Source organism: Esox lucius, chromosome 25 (assembly GCF_011004845.1).
Source record: "Esox lucius isolate fEsoLuc1 chromosome 25, fEsoLuc1.pri, whole genome shotgun sequence".
NCBI lineage: Eukaryota > Metazoa > Chordata > Actinopteri > Esociformes > Esocidae > Esox > Esox lucius.
This window is the reverse complement of record NC_047593.1, coordinates 10368553-10386012: the sequence shown is the minus strand read 5'-3', so window position 1 is coordinate 10386012 and position 17460 is coordinate 10368553. Positions and strand designations below refer to the sequence as shown.

The window sequence follows — 17460 nt, the reverse complement described above, 5'->3', positions numbered from 1 at the left end:
CTCACTGGCAGGCAGACTGCTGAAGTGTGGGTTCTGTTTTGACAGCCAACTGGAATTTGAAACTTTGAGTTTTTTGTGTTGTGTGTAAACGGAGAAAACCTGCCCCCCTGTTAAAATGTCGAATCGGTTACATACTGTGATCTTCCATTATACGCAGTGACTATATGAATATACAGTGCCATATGTAATATTGTAGACAACATTCTGACAGACCTATTTCCTAAGGAACTGCCTTGCTTCATGGGTCTGTGTGTTTGTGTGTGTATTTGTGTCTGTGTGTGTATGTAAGTACAATCACAAGTACAATCCTCCCATTAAGTTTTGAGGAGATCAGATTCTGACAGAAGCCTATGATAAAGTCGCTACTGAAAACGTCCACGACAACCTGCTGACACTAGTAGACCTTGTCTAACCCATCCTAACAGGTCAGGTGCATGTGTTTTCTCTGTGTCCTGAAGCAGCCAGGTGCTGTGATTCCGGATGTAGTGATGATTCATGTGGACGCATCTACCTTGCTAGCTGCTTCCCATCTCATAGACAAACCGCTTCAAACGCGCCGTCGTTTTCCAGACAGACCCGAGACAACCGCCATGCAGCAACGCCTTCTAAAACATTTACAGGCTACAGGCAATGCACTTCTCGTGCTGACATCGCCGAGTCTGTATATCTAAACATTACATAGAGAAATCTGTGTTCTCCCCCGCATGCAAATTTGAAATCGGGTGGGGTAAAGAGATAGGTAGGGTGTACGAAAATGAAAGAGGGAGGGAGGTGTGTGGGGGGGGGGGCCCACCGCTCCCAGAGGATTCCCCTGGTGGAGTCTCAATGGGATCCATTCGGAGCTGAGGAACGGTGAAGTGACAGAATTGGGCTTGTCTGTCTGCAGAGGCCATGCGTCATGAAGAGATGGTAGTTTGAACTTCTAGTCACGCGCAATCTAGAGTTAGAAACCCGCCGAAACACAGATGCAGAGAAACAGCCATTTTGGATCTCACAAGGTGTTTGCATTGAAAAACAAAACGCGTTCAGACAGGTTTTTATTAATGACGGTTAAAGGGATAGGCATATGGGACATGTTCAGGGATGTGTGCTGGTTCAGGGTTTTCCCAGTATTCGTACAATGAACTCTAAAAGGGTTCGGCCTGTGACATAACTTTTTCTGCACTGTATTCCAACACATCAAGGACCACATCTTAGTATTAATTCAGGTGTATTTCCTACTGCTATCAGCAATTACATCATCAATGAAGACAAGTGAGCCAGTTCTAGCGAGACTGGACAAAAGCTTCTATACCTCGGCCATTATACCGTTCAACAATCTAATGCATTGGCCCTATACTGTTATCCACACCTTAGAGCCCTGCTGCACACTCAAACACAAATCCCAGATCATTTACACACACTAACCTAGCACATAGTCACACACACTCTAACACTCGCGGAACACAGTCTAATTCTCACACTCACAGAACCACATTGCACAGGGGAAAGTATTTACTGGAAAACCAGTGGCCCAGGACAGAACCCAAGCCTCAGAAGCACTGGTCAGAGGGATTGGCTTAGACCAATGGACCACCCTCAGACACAAACTTTAAAACTTTCAGCTCTGTAACTTAGAAGCTTAGCTGAAAAGCTAGTTGGAGGGGTGCTCTTCAAAGGACCACATCTCTTTTCAAGTGAAAAGATTTTGTCAGTGCTGCCGGGTTCAGCTCAAGCACTCACATTTGAAGCAAATGGGATTCTCCCTTTCAAGGAAGAAAAGGGCTATGATCTTCCTAAACAGAATAATGCAGAGGCATGAACATGTCTTTGCTGGCAAACTCATTGATTTATTCATAGACAAGAAGACAAGGCGGCGTCTTTGAATAGCATGAATGGATAAAGGTAGTGGCTGTAGTAAGAGAAGTACTACTAAGCCCACAGCATTATCCTGTATCTGCGAAGTACACCGCAAACCTTCAACATGAACTAACTGTTAAAGGCCTATTGCAACAAAGTTGCACCGAAGATTTAGTTGTTGTAGAAAGAGATTGGTTTAATATACATCAACTAAATCATTGACTACCTCTCAAGTCAAATCATTTGTGTTCTCTGGTAAAACACTGTTTCCTTAGGACTCTGAATGCAGAGGGTTGTTTCAGCAATACACAGGCAATCGCGAAAAGTCCCAATACGTACAGTTTGTACTGACATCTGTGTGTCACAATATCGCATTGTGAGGTCCCTGGCAGTTCCCAGGTCTACAAAACAAGCAAGTCCCACCCACATCTTTTTTGCAGTACCGCTTTTACTTTCTGTTATCTAACCGCCAACCCAGCCAAAAAATAGAACTATCAATGGTAACATACCCTACACATAATTGAAAAACAGGATTTCTTAAATTAAATTACATCCACCAACTAATCCATAACAACATCTCCACACCCCCTGTGAAGTGGGTATTCCCATCTGCCTGGCAGCGTAGAGGAAAGGAGAACCAAGGGACATTTTTCTCCTATCTAATATATCATTACGTGACCTAAATAGAATGGAACTGTAAGCCTCCTGAAACTCCATTCTATCCTCACAAGCCTGATTCGATGTATCCAGGATAACTTGGCAGAACCAGGCTGAATCCTGCACTCAGTGTTACGGGGTGGTGAATGCAAAACAGAATCTGGTTAAAGCAGGTTTTGCGCTTGCCCACTGAAGGACGCGAAAGCCTAAACGTCTATGCGTCTATGTTTTTCTCCTAATGCCGTAACGTGACACAAGTGAGGCGAAGCCAGCCTCTGAGTGCCAGTCCATCTGTCTTAACGTTGAGGTTTTATAAGAACAGCCTATATGCACAAACAAAACTGAACAATCAGCTGTAAGCCGTGAGCTTTCCTTTTGTCCATACACCCTGAAAACATGTACCCATATTGGTTTCTACACTCACAACACCCAATTTTCTCCCATCACTCTTCATAGTAATGGCATTATAATGACTGACAGAGATCCCTGAGGAATTCCATTACGCGCAGGGCATAAGTGTTTCACAGAGGGGTACCGCAGCTTTTGTTACCGCTCTTCATTTTCCGTTTCCCTTCCACACGCCGATCTATCAGGCAAATCACTTCCCAATCCCCTCCTGCCCCGACTTTATAGATCGATCCACAGCCCTTTACGCTGGAGTGTCAACGGGGCCGCTGCTCATACAAACAACTAGTGATTAATATAGAAGGGCCAGGGGATTGTGAAGCTTTTCTATGCCCACTGGCTAGTGGACATGGCTAGTACCTGTCAGCGAGGGGCGTCGCCTAATAGTGTAAAAGGTCTACCTTAGCTCTCTCCCCCCTTAAAGAACCTGGGTGGTAGACCCAGGTATTTGCGGACATGTGCTGTAACAGAAGAGAGAGTCCAAATGGGCTTCTAAAGCTTTCTCTGTTGACGCTGGTGTTTGTGACTGTGCACACGTGTGTATTTGTGCTTGGCTTTGATCCCGGTTTTACTGAACATAGGGTGATCAGACATCCCCTCTAATACTAAATACTAACATTAAAACCTGACGACTCATTAACCATAAGGATTCTTAGCCGGTCCCTACTAGGGAAAAGGCCATTAACAATGTTGGTTTGGGGTAAAACTTACAATCGTGGTTGTGGTACGGTTTAGGAATGATTGAGTATTGAGTATTATTGAGTATTGAGTATTATTGAGTATTGAGTAATATTGAGTATTGAGTAATATTGAGTATTGAATTTGATCTGTGTTAGTGAACTCTTCTGGTCCTCACAAAGATAGAAAAGAAACTGTGTGTTTGTGTGCCAGCGCTTGTGTTGTCTTGCAGATTTTTGCAGATGGGGGAGAGACAGCATTGAGATGGACTGGGCAGAGTTGGAGAGCGGGAGAGACAAAGTGAACCAAAACAACAGCAGAAGTGACAGGGAGATAGAAGAACAGTAAAGAAAGGAAACCCCAGTGAATTGCCTCTGCGCTCTGAAGCTCTCAGACACAACGGCAAGGTCTTTGAAGTGACAGCCACGGGGTACGAAAAACAAACGAGACAAGACACATTTTCTTGGACACAGATGTGTACATGCTGGTCGGCTTGAGTTGGGTTGCCAAGGGAGATGGCCACCGTGACGACTGTGCGATCCACTTCCTGCCTTGAGAAGCGAATAGCCTCTAGCTTTCAGTGACGTCCACCGGGCACTCCATGAAAAGAGGACCGTCAACATGAATCATGATTGAAAAACGGGACGCCTGTCACCCAATTAAAGCCTGCTTTGCTGTGCTGTGTGCACAAATCAAATCATGTCACACCAAGGCAAAGATGACTTTCTAGATAGCTGTAGTCTTATAGTCAATTCAGATATCTGAGACATTTCAAATGGGAAATAAACCCAGTTTCAGTGAATTGGCATAATTGGATAATTTATTCACATTTGACAATATCTGTACCTGTAAACCCCTCAAATCAAAAAAACTACTGTAAGCTTTCTGGCATCAGTCCTTTTTTGATGCCCTATTATATCATTCTGTAACAGTTTCTGTCGGGTTTCTGTGAGGTTCAGTAAAAAATATTTGAAACCAAAACAATATATTCTGGCATGGTCTACCAGTGACCAAAGTTTCAACTGGATTTTCCATTGAAGTCAAAGTGTGTCAATGCATTTATCCACAAGTTATGGCCTATTGCAACCGGGTAACAGGATGAATTAAACTCTATCGGTTATTAAGTGCTTTTGTCAATAATTATGTCAACCGCAAGCTTTCACATGATTTGAGAATGCCTAATGTAAGTTCTCCTGGCCGCTGCAATGCATTCTCCCAGTCTGTTTAAATAGCCCTGTCCGCCTGAGGGGAAAACAACCCTTAGCTACTTGGTTACCCCACTGGCACACAGCAAAAACTTGACCTTTTTGAAATGCATCTGGTGGTCTGCTTGACTGTGGTCAACTACACAACTACATTAAGCAAAAAGGAAAAGGAATCGTCAACATTACTATCTAGATATTTATGCTAGGCCAGAAAACACAAACTAATTTACTTTACTGAACAGTTAGTGAGTGGATTTACAAATGGGCATATGAGTTAAATGTTTTACCTGCGTAATGAATCCTACTGGTCCCCGTAATAACCCACTCTTTCCCCCTGAATAACCTGAAGCCAAAGGGCTCTTCTCATAGTGTGTATTTCCTGACATGGGAATATTGGGAATTGTATGTCGGGATGTTTGACCTGGTTACATGAATGCTGAACAACACAGCAGCTTCAACTGCAAATTAACTAGGCAGTGGGATCATTTACAGTTGGGGGGGGGGGGTCAATGCAGAAAAGGAATTCATGGAATTCAAGCTGTTATTGGGAATTCCTTGTGGATGTGATCATTGAATGGGAGAATATTACAGCACACATATTAGATTCACAGCTATTCCTTATCCTAGATAGGAAAGGAGAAGAGAAGGGCCAGAGACTGTGGAGGCATTATGTGCACTCTCCCTCGCTTCATCTCTCCCTCCTCTTGCTCCTTTTCTCCTCCCTCTCACTCCCCTCCTTCCTATTACGTTCCAACTCCCCCCTCCATTTCTCTCCTCCATCTTTCGCTAACTGTGCTATTTCTCTAGTCAGACGGAGAGTGCATGCGTCGCCGTGCCAAAGGAATCCCTGGATATTTGAAATGGCTCTGACAAAATGTGATTAAAAAAAATCCTAGTCCTTGATTAAATAAAGCAATACTCCTCAGTCCCATTTCTTATTACCTTCACGCTGACAACAGACAGACGAAGTGCCTGTGTGTGGAGCGCACGTGAATGAACATACGTGTAAGACGCGTGTTCGCGCCATACCGCATGTATGCAACGCTTTCCCAGAAGGTGTGACAGCTCAGACATCAGTTCCCTTCCACTCTAGCGGTGACCAAAGTAAATACAGAAAGAAATAAAATGTATTATGATAATGCAATAATCCCAGCCACAGGGGATATTGATATCAATACAGAGCCTATCAATCATTACCGTGGGCCTACAGCACGCTATCCACTTCACATTGTGTATCAATGCTGTTTACATCTCCTCTGAACCTGATCATCCTCTGATTAAAATCAGGAGTCTGCCTTTAAACCCTCGTTCCATAACTCCTTTTCAGGGGAAATGGCCATGCATCTTTTATGCAAAGTAACGTTTGTCTTCTGAAGCGAACAGAGTGTGTGTGTGTGTGTGTGTGTGTTGGGGGCGGGGGGGCTGTGTTGACGTCAGGTGTGAGCCGTGTTCATCTTGCCAGATTTGAAACCACCCTCCTTAGCAACAGTTTCCCCGTTCGGTTGGCTGTGTCTTGCATTGTCAAGGTTATGGTGCGTGACTGCCTGTTCTTTCGGCATCTGATCTTGCAGATAAAGACACTGCCTCCCTCTCCTACTGTATATTTACACAAAAAAAGGTTAACAGCAGTAGTTTGTCTTGTAGCTTGTAGCGGTCTTGCTAACGGCCTCAGATTCATGAAGTTGACAATGAACTGAAATCTCGTGTACCTCAAGCTGCAATAGGCTCTGTGCAAAAGCGTATGGACGAACTTCCGCTTTAGCCAGATGTCGGCATATCAGTTTCCGGTTTACTTAAGGCAATCACTGCCACAATTGTTGATGCCTGGTCTCCTGCTCCAACAAGCAAGCGGAACAAGGGATTCAAACTCTACATATCGAGTTATCTGCACAACTACGAGGGTAAGTAGTTAATTGTGGTGTGCCGGCCGGCTATCGGCTAAGCTAGTTAGCGACATGTTCCTTTTTAGTGTAGTATTAGGCAGGACAATAGAACGCATACAAATTCACCCTAGCCTCAAAAACGGCAAAAGAACGCTGGCTGAGCTGTAACGCTGGCTGAGCTTGAACGCTGGCTGAGCTGTAACGCTAGCGTGTCCCCATAGCAGGTGAATTGAAACGAACCTTCGTTCAGCCTCTTCTAACCTAAATGAAGCTTAAAATTCCATAGCCTCAAAAAATCACCAGTACAGGTCTCCTCTTATTTTACAACTGTAACCTCATTTCACAACGAAACTGAAAAATAACAACTGGCATAGGAAGTAAACATCTGGTCCTATATGGTATTAATTGCGCTTAAACCTGCGTTACGTGGAAGTAAATAAAAAATAGCCTTTTCTGACTATTTCTAGTCTAGCGTTTGAACTAATTGAATGGCGCAAGCCACATTTTATTAAAAAGAGGACATTCTCCTGATTAAAATGATGCCCCACTTGTACCTTGAAACTTAAATGAGTCACGTACATTATATTTCTTTTTTTTCCATACAACAGCATCACTCATCTTGTTGTGAGTTTAGGTGTTTACTAATGCAGATGAGTATTAGTAAGTAAACCGGAAACTGCAATGCAGACTTCTAGACAAAAGCGGAAGTTCTATTCATCCCTCCTGCAGGCCACATTGTCGGGATTGCGTATCAGGGGCATTATCCCTCTTGAAACTCATAAGAGCCCATTTCCACAAGAAGAGAACAGCGTGTGAAAGTGTGTGTGTGTGTGTGTTGTGTTAAAATATGGCTGTTAAGAGGAAGCCATAAAGAAAGATGAGGGGCACTTACGCTTTTAAAGACATTTTAGTAAAAGAAATGTGTAATGAGTCACTAAGTCAGGGAGACAAGCAACATTGTCTTGAAAGCAACGACAGGGTTTCTGTGTGGCAACTCTGGAATTGTGGAATTGTGAATTAGCATGTTCAACTTAGGGGTTTTGATTTAAATAACTATAAAAGAAGTATGTGTTTTAACACATTTCAGGCCTATTTATACACAGCCTCTCCGATACAAAGCCATTTTCTTTATTATTCCACCACAATAACAGATGTGACAGAGGACAAATGCGTCTATTACAGATCCTTGCACGGGCAAAAGCTCAGGGATGAAGACAGTTTGAAGCAGCAGAAGTGGAGAACGAAGGGATGACGATTGGTAGGGAAAGACAGAGTGAAGCAGCAGAAGTGGAGAATGAAGGGATGACGAGTGGTAGGGAAAGACAGAGTGAAGCAGCAGAAGTGGAGAACGAAGGGATGACGAGTGGTAGGGAAAGACAGAGTGAAGCAGCAGAAGTGGAGAACGAAGGGATGACGAGTGGTAGGGAAAGACAGAGTGAAGCAGCAGAAGTGGAGAACGAAGGGATGACGAGTGGTAGGGAAAGACAGAGTGAAGCAGCAGAAGTGGAGAACGAAGGGATGACGAGTGGTAGGGAAAGACAGAGTGAAGCAGCAGAAGTGGAGAACGAAGGGATGACGAGTGGTAGGGAAAGACAGAGTGAAGCAGCAGAAGTGGAGAACGAAGGGATGACGATTGGTAGGGAAAGACAGAGTGAAGCAGCAGAAGTGGAGAACGAAGGGATGACGAGTGGTAGGGAAAGACAGAGTGAAGCAGCAGAAGTGGAGAACGAAGGGATGACGAGTGGTAGGGAAAGACAGAGTGAAGCAGCAGAAGTGGAGAACGAAGGGATGACGAGTGGTGGGGAAAGACAGAGTGAAGCAGCAGAAGTGGAGAACGAAGGGATGCAGGCCTGTCACTTATAGGACCTATTTATAGGACCTCTCCCGAGTCTGTCGCTGTTTTCCAGTTCTATGTGATGTCCCAGCCGGGTCAAACCCGAGTCCCAGAAAGGGAATAAGGAGCCAGCCAGGAGAAGGACGTACATACAGTCGACATACTATGTCACGATTACCAATACTAACATGAGTTTCAGTGACGTTTCGGCAGTGGGGTCAGATTTTGTGCGTCCGAGATGGATGGTGTTGTGTAATATGAATACAGGAAAAAGATGGTGTTTCACAAGCGGAAAGAAAAAGCCCAAATCTCTGCTGATTCGTTTGGATTTTTTTTATGATGTGAACTGTAACTCAGTAAAATGTTTGATGGCTGCAGTCTTTGGGTGAATTAAAGGTGTGGGCCCTACCATGACTGGGTTAACTGTCATGACCCCCTGTTGTAGGAGTGTTGGGAAACGCTCCCAGCTTTCCCTCCTCTCTTATCCATCCCTCCGCTCCTATTCGCCTCCTCACTGCTCCGCTCCTCCCTCCCCTCTTCTCTCCCAAGTTCTCCTCTTCTCAGCTCCCACTGTGGCCTTATTTCAGGCACTTTGGAAGGCTTTGTGCCTTTAGCACTTTTCTCGTGCTTTACGGATGTCCATTACATGCTAACCGGTACATATGCGTGTATGAAAACGTTTTAATGCTCACACAAGCACACACAATGCTTGCCAAGTCATCAGACAGCCGTGAACAGGGGGAGTTAGAACAAGCTTATCACGGACCCCCAGCTTGGTATTACTTTGTAACCATGGCAACTAACCCTGGTAGAAACGCAGAGTGAAGAAAAGTATGCGTACATAAAACACCTGTTCAAATCCCTGTCACCTGTGTTCTATATTTAATTCGGAATTATTATTATTTATTATTTATTTATCGACAAATTAACACAAACATGCATGTTTCCATTCTACGCTAACCTGCGGTGGAACGGATTGAAACATACCCTGCGTGAATCTTTTTTACAGACTCATAAACATACAAATTAATTGAGGCAGTCAGTGGGAGTCCAAGGAGATGCTGGAAATAGACTGCAGGAATCAATACCAACCTGCATAGAGCAACCTCATTAAAAAGTGAATGATTGGAAGGAATGAAGGAATACAAGATAGGAATAAACTAATGAATACTCTTCCTGACCAGTTCTTTATCTGATTAAGTCTGTGGAGAGAAGCCTGTATTGGAAGGATTAGCATAGTGTTGTTTTGCTGTTTACATTTTTAGGAAGAGACACATATTTAATCTCACAAACAAAACACTACTATTTTAGAAAAATATTACACGTTTAGTAACACTCGTGCTGTTTAAATATGTATCGTGACGCATGAGGAAATAAATTACATTGCAAATGTTAATTGTATGCAGAACACAACAGGCAACTATATAAAGGATTTCACATAAGGAAAGGACAAATGGGATCTAAACAAATCTCACAGGATTTTAAAGAAACAATCTTTTTATGGGTATGGACCATTTCTGGGATCTTTTTTCCAGTTCTTGAATCACAGTACCGCATCTTGACTTTAATATTTTTGTTCAGTATACTTCCGTCCCCTTCATCTTTAATGTGGCTTGTCCTACGGGTATCAATTTTGATATTTCTGAGTAAAACGTTATGGCCATGTTATATGCATGATTACCCAGAAGGCCCCCTGTTGAGGCACTGTGGGGGGTCTCTGGGTTGCGGTTTATCTCTGCTTGTGTGCCCAGTCACACAAGCAGCATCCTGGCTTCATGTAATATTGAAGGGACAGGAACTGAGGAAAATACAGGAACAACCAGGGCTTTTTATCCACTTGATGCCCTCTGTTTCATTACAGCACAGACAATAGATCAAAGGCCGGCCGTATCCTTCCGATGTGTGTGCGTTTGTGTGTGTTTGTTGAACAACTGATTCTAATGGAATTGGAGAACGATATCCAGAAATAGTCTGATTCTGATGGAGACGGAGCCAGATGTTCAAACTGATTACTGTATGTAGTGCTCCACCGGCGCTGTGGTGTTACGGTCCACTACATTTAAGTGCTGACAAACGAATGTGCCACAAGAGAGTGACATATTCCACAGTCAGTGCGAACACCAATGATCCAAACGCCGGGCAAAGAAATACCACTGCAGTGCCTTTTCAATTCTGGCCCACTGTTATTTCAGCACTCTCTCTTTTCTCTTTCCCACTTTCTCTCCTCGATCGATAAAAAGCACTGAAGCAAAATGCTTTGTTTTGCCGCAACTGAATATGCTAAAATGTACAGTTGTTAAGAAATAACCCACGGAAAGTGCACCTCTGTTGCCTTCGTCTAATACCCGCTCCGGCCCGAAGTTTTAAGTTCCAACCCACATTATCCTGCAGGAGACTGTAACAGGATGAAAAACGTCTACTCTCCTCTTTTAGTACCCATTGTGTGGTGAATGTGAGAGGTCAAAGGGCGATTGTGTTGTAAGGGAACAGAGTTCCATTCCAGAGGGGATTGAGTTGCTGCGAGTGATGTGAGGGCCTTGGTTACAAGCGCACTGCAGTCACAAATCTTTTGGTGGCAGGACACAGCTACTGTACTGAAAACACTTACTAGGTCAGTTACATTCATGTGATCACTACTACTCACCACAGTGAGTCCTGCTGAACAACAGATATGAAAAAAATTCACTGTAATACCTGGGTTGAATATTCAGCCCAACTTACTATGTAAAAGTCCCAAGGCAGAGGATCTAACAACAATAAAGGGATTCAAAAAAAAAGAAAGAGAGGGTCTGGATTTCAGATCAGACATCTTTGGCAACCTGGACAGTTGTAAAAGAGCCCAATTTCCGCTGAGGCTGCACCGGGAAAGACTGGGGCTCCAGCGCTATCCCAAGTGGAATATGTTTGACATTTATTTACGATACAGAAGGAGCGGTATGGCAGACAATTCCCAAAGCTATGAACCTAGTGTGATCTGTGTGGATGATTCAGTAGAATAGAGGGCTGCTGATTCAAGCTCCTTAGGGGGGATATAGACTGCAGTTTTTAACTGCAGCTGGGAACGGGGGTGGACTTGAAGATGACACTTTCTCATTGTTAAGGTATCAAAAATATGTTGCACCCCCTGTCTCTCTCGCTCTCCGAGCATCTGGAGAACGGAGTCGGTGGTGGTGAAAAAAGGTTGAAGTATTTCAGTCTCTCGCTCTGACCGACAGGTTTGGTTCACGACCCAAGCTGCTCAGAATGGAAAGCACGCGGGCGGACGCGGAAACAGGAGACCAGGGGAAGGCGGGGGTCTCACTGACTCACCGCTCAAAAGCGTACAAGTCACGTTGCTCAGGGTTCGCCGGGCGCTTGGAAATCGAACACCTAGTCCGAGTGGAGACGAATGAGAGGAATACGGAAGATTGTGCCAGGATGGGCCTCCTCTCAACATTTGGCCCGGCGCATCTTGGCTTCCGCGGTACATTGTCTGGTATTGACATTTTAGGTAGTCATTCCGCACAGGTAATTACACACACACACACATGCACGCACTCGTTCCACTGGAGAACCGGGAGTTTGGAACAAGGGGGGATTCTAAAAAGAGTTCTCCGCCAGTGATTACAATTCCACACAGCGTAACGCTGACACTGCCGACGTGCTAACAAATCGCCCGCTCCTCTGTACGCTCACCCTGAGCTCCAACAAAGGGGAGGCTGTCCTTACTGACACTACGGAGGAGCGGGTGAGCATCTCAGGTTGGCAGATGTCGGTTTGGGATCCGTCTGCGAGCGTCCAGAGCCATGTCACCGCCCGCCTCTTTAGACAGGACCATAAGTACGCCGTTCTGCCACTGTGCCGGCGTAGAGGCTGTACAGAAGCATTAGGACGGCAGACGGGGCATCCTGGTGACTGGAGGAAGTGACGGGCAGGTAACGTATCGACGTGGTCAGGGTTGGGTCTGTCTGTTAGCCCCACGCTTTTAACACAATCTGACCGCATTTAACTGGAAGGCTCCGGAAGCCTCCGGGGGCCCTTCTGTGCGGATGTGGGTCTCTACGTCCATGACAGCGTCCGTCTCCGCGTCTGTGAGCAAACCGTGATCCGACACATGGCCCAACGCGAAGCCGGGGACGCCGCAGACAGAGCGAGCGAGATAGTCACATTAGCGAATCGTCATTCTCAGCTGGAGAAAGCAGACATGGAGTGAAATTGGTACACAAACACTGCAACGCTTGTTGGGTTTATCAAAGGCCCCCACAGAAAGAGGAGAATGCTTGGAGGGGGCACAACCACATAATACCACCATTTAGCACTCATGTGATTTGCTGCATGCATAATCGAGGGATAATGAAAAAAAAGGAATGATTGAAAGAATGAATGGCCGTTACACAGTGACAGGGTCTGTCTATCAGGTTTCATTAGACATTGTATAACACAGATCATTTACTACTGAACTTCCTACTGTGTTTTAAACACGGGTCCAATCGTAGCTTACGGCTACTGTAAAATCCCTATTAATTTAGTTTGCTGTGGGCCAAATAGGCATGGTAAATATTTGTAAAATGACTGATATCATGCTGTATTACCTTGTAGTGTGGCATTATATATCCTCTGAATTAAATCAAATACATTTACACGGGGCTCCTGTTGGCTACCTATGCCTGTTTTGTTTAAATATTTGTATTTCTTTTAATAAACAACTGAGTAAATGGAAAGGGATAACTGTAGCAAAGAAATGTGTAATTGGAAAGCCTGTACTGGCCCATCCAATGTGCCTTGTCATAAATCTTGGCCACTTGGCACCTGCTATCTCCTGCCTTGGCTATTGTTTACTGTTCTTAGCAAACCACAAAGCAAAGTCGAGGGTATACTTCAACTAAATATAAAAATGTTCATACAGCTGATATGTGGATACGTTAAAAAAAAGCTGTAATTGCCTGTTTTCTCTGCAATTATTGTGATAGTTTTGCTGGTACAGATTCCTTCCCTATTAAGTTTGACCCTAGGCCATACTTGATCAGATCTCAAATATATAACTGGCCTAGTCCAGACAAATTGACATTTTTGTTGATTTATAATAACCTGGGGCTTCACGTGGTGTAATCCATCTGGGGATTTATTTTTTTTAACTCCTAACATAATTTCCGAAACGTCACTCCTTGACAACGACCCAGCAGTGGGGGTGTCGGAAAGCTACTTCCCTTACAGTAATGCAAAATGAAGTCCGGGAAAGCAGAACTCGGCAGGCGGGTCTAGTGTTGCCCAGCTAGCTACTTCTTACATGAAGCTACGGTAATCCCGCTAACGAACAATATGGGGATGGTTGCCACCTACTCTGCCAATGCCCTCGGAATTCACCACGTTACTCCGCTTCATTACTCAGTGCTTCCGTTATTTTCGTGTTGTTTTTCGAGTAAAAAAAAAATCATGAAAAAAATTGTCTGTAGGGGGCTTTAAAGGACGAACAATAGATAATGATTCTCCAGATTGGTATCTCTAATAGATCGACATTCCCTGTGACCATGGCCTATGAAAAGGTAAGCCAACAAACCCACTCGAAAGTAATGGGAACCCGCAAGAAACACTCTTGCTCCTCCAGGGACCAGCTAAAGGCCACTTCCCCTCATTCAATATTCGTTTTTTTCCTGGCAGCTGTACTGATCTTTCCTTCCTCACATCTGGTTGTGTTCCAGCAATAGCAAGAGCAAGAGCTGGTGACACAAGCAACAGGACAGCCAAAGAAATGAGTAGCTTGCAGGGCACTGTCCATTACAGGTGAAATTAAACAATGGGTGGACATCATCACACAAAAAACATAGAATATAAACTTAATATCCTTTATCGTAAAGGTTATGTAATTCTATCAGAGTTTCCTTTCAGGTTTAGTTGAGAAACCAACAAATATTTTAAATCTAGAATAAAATGCCTTGTTTGGAATTGGACAGGGAATCTAGACAGTATTCAGACATTCATACAAATCCTAATATTAATTATTCAACAAAATACCAGTCCTGCTTTTTCTTTTGACATTCAGCTGAGTTACAGGTCTGGACATATATGTGTATGGATCATCCAACCAATTTTCCAGACCTCAGACTCAGAGTGCCTCAAACAGGTTTGTTTACGTGTGACTAGCGAGTTTTAATGGTACTGAAATCTATGCTGTTGCTTCTGACACTTCTTCCAATCTGACAGACAAGCACTATAATCTGATAAGGAGCTTCGGCTTCTTACTGGACCACTTAACAGCCGCGTGGTAAATGAAAGGCAATGCAAACAAAACAAAAAGGACAGTAGGGGAAAGAATGTTGCACATTGTGTTGTGTGCGCACGCCCCGCGCACGTTTCATAAGCGTGTGTGTGTGTGTGTGTGTGTGTGCGTTTGTTTTGTATCCCCAGCAGCGTGCCATATTTGCCTGGTCAATATACGATATTTGCCTGGTAAATATGCCACACTGTCTGGTCACAACCCAAGTGAAGGTACTTGCAATATCCTTTCCCTACACAGTCCACTTATTCCTTTCCCATGGAGCCTGCTAAATTCAAAGTATTTACCCTCACGCGAAGCTGCTCGATACACTGTAATAACAGACAGGTCCTACATGACAGATCATTATGCTTTTGTGTCCAACCAAATGCTGTTGTTAAAGCAGGCTGGACACAAGGTAACGATTCCTTCTTTCTGTTTTAGGTTCTAATCATGTGGAGGACTAATATAAAAGCACCCTAACCTGTATTCCTTTGTATTTGTTATGTTTGCATTAACAACGTGAATTGTCTAAAGTTTTTTAATCAGACACACAAAAAACATTTTGTTATAACAAAATGCATTATATGGCAGAGAGTATCAATCAACACTCAAACTTGAGTCTATTTAGTCTTTTTCGAAAGTAATCAATCAATCATCTAGTCGCTATAAAGAAAAAGTTAAAAATACAAATTAACTTACCCATCTCAAGGTCTATCTACTCACTATAATGATGTTGAACACTGTTCTAGGGTTGTTGATCACAATAACTTTCGGGATACAGTCCAGTCCTGTCAAAAGTGGGGCGAAATGCACTGGCAAAACACAACCGGTCCTTGAAACGTCACAGCAATCACTCGAGGCGGGAGCAGGCGGGGATTTCTAGACCATATCGGAAGTATCAATGGGGTTTTGTCCGACCGAATTAATGTTAAAAGAAAAAAAACAAAGTACAATACTGTTCTCTGGCTGATGTTAAATTCCAGCTTCATTTTGACTGTCAGTTATACAGGGCTATGTGAAATTTGGAAAAATCTAGACAAAGACAGCAGTTATATAATTGTTCTACGCCAAAGCAAATGCTTAAATTAAGTCCTTAATTGAACTATGATAGTTATAAAGGAATATCCCACAGTCCCTACAATAATGAATGCCATATAAATGAACCCCTGGAGCAATATTAAGGTATACGCCCATTAATATCTCAATATCAATCAAATAAATGGACTACAATAGAATATGGGGTTATCCGGGCCTATCTCACTCAAATGAAAAGTTCCTATAGAATTGTGTCAGTCAGAAATAAATGTTATTCCTTGAACTCATTTCAGTGCTACTACCTTAAGATTGTTGATAGGGTGGGACTCATTTAAACCTCCAGATGACAAGCAGTCGTCCATTGAGATCATACACATGCCTTTGTTGGCGAAAACGTGTTTCTGCATAGACACTTTTAATACTGCCTGGTCGCCCTGCACGTGCTGGAAGAGAACACATTTTCCTGCCAACAACCAGGACAGACGCTATGACCAGCAGAGATGCGTCGATGAATCATACTAAGACAAGTCAGCCTGTTGACATCCACCTGTCCACCTGGACTATAACGGACCAATTTTTATGCCCCCCCCCCCCCCCCCTGCTGGACCCCTTCGGTGTAGTCAGTATGGCGCGACCAGGATTACCTGGACGCAATGACGTAATTGTATTTAGTTGGATTAAGACTACTGCCTCATAGGGGACTAAATTAGGTAATTCTGGACATTCCCTTAAACACTAAGGGAACGCAAGGTGTGTCCAGTTGAAGCACCTTTTCAGGTTTGAAACATTACATAAATGGTGCTTTATCCGTATCTTCGAATAATGATAGACAATGATAGACCACTCTTTTATCAAAATGTAATCCGTAGAAAGGTCCTTTGGACATGGTATCAGAATAACGACTGGACCTTAACGTTATATCACCTTTTCCATTCCTAACAATTGGAGTCCACATTTGTATAATGTCTGTTTTTATCCGTTAGATACACACAGCATATTCTGGCCATATTCTGTCAAACATGAACTCTGTTTATCCTCCCCCTCTCTGATGTACTTTGCCCTAGTGGTCAAGATCATTGGGCAATTAACCGAAATGTCTCTGGTACTAATCCGCAACCTCTTATTCTATCCGTGAAGAAGACAATTAACCCTAATTGCTCCAGTGTTGTTGTTATATAGTTTGTTCTTAGCATAGGCCGATTTATCTAACAAAACAAGACAAAAACGGGTTAGTGGACGAGAATGATTGGTTAGCCGATCAAGCAACTTGGGCAGGTAACTTCTTTCCTTGTGTGGTTGAAGGTGATGTTCATAAGCTATGGATAGCCAGAAGACAAGTACATTTTAATCAGTCTGCTTTAAGTCTGTAGTGGAAGTGTAGTGGATTCTATCGTTGCTGCCGTGCGGCAGTTGGTAGATGTTCAAGTGTAACTATCATCAGAAGTTTACTTGCGTCGACGTCCCTTTCCATTTTGCTGTCGTGCATTCGCTTGTAATTTTTTCTGTCGTTTTATTAAGTCCTTGTTAATAAAACATTCAGCATCTGGAAACGGCAACAAGCAGTGATATTTCTATACCTCACCTGCGATGTATTCAGTAGTTGTTCACGTTACATTTCTATAATTCTGTTTATTTGTAATAATTAAGAGCTCCCACAAACATGACCGCACCCCCTTCTCTCTCAAGCAT

At 43.6% G+C, this 17460-nt stretch overlaps 1 protein-coding gene across 1 annotated transcript in view; it reads right to left on the bottom strand.

Moving 5' to 3' along the window:
- The window catches only part of gpm6ab (glycoprotein M6Ab), a 59202-nt gene extending 43636 nt beyond the window's left edge, over positions 1 to 15566 (bottom strand). The window contains exon 1 of the mRNA XM_010894473.5: positions 15436 to 15566. Coding sequence (XP_010892775.1) covers positions 15436 to 15439 — 4 coding nt within the window. The 5' untranslated portion in view covers positions 15440 to 15566. The remainder of the gene's footprint in view (positions 1 to 15435) is intronic.
- Positions 15567 to 17460: the final 1894 nt, after the last annotated feature.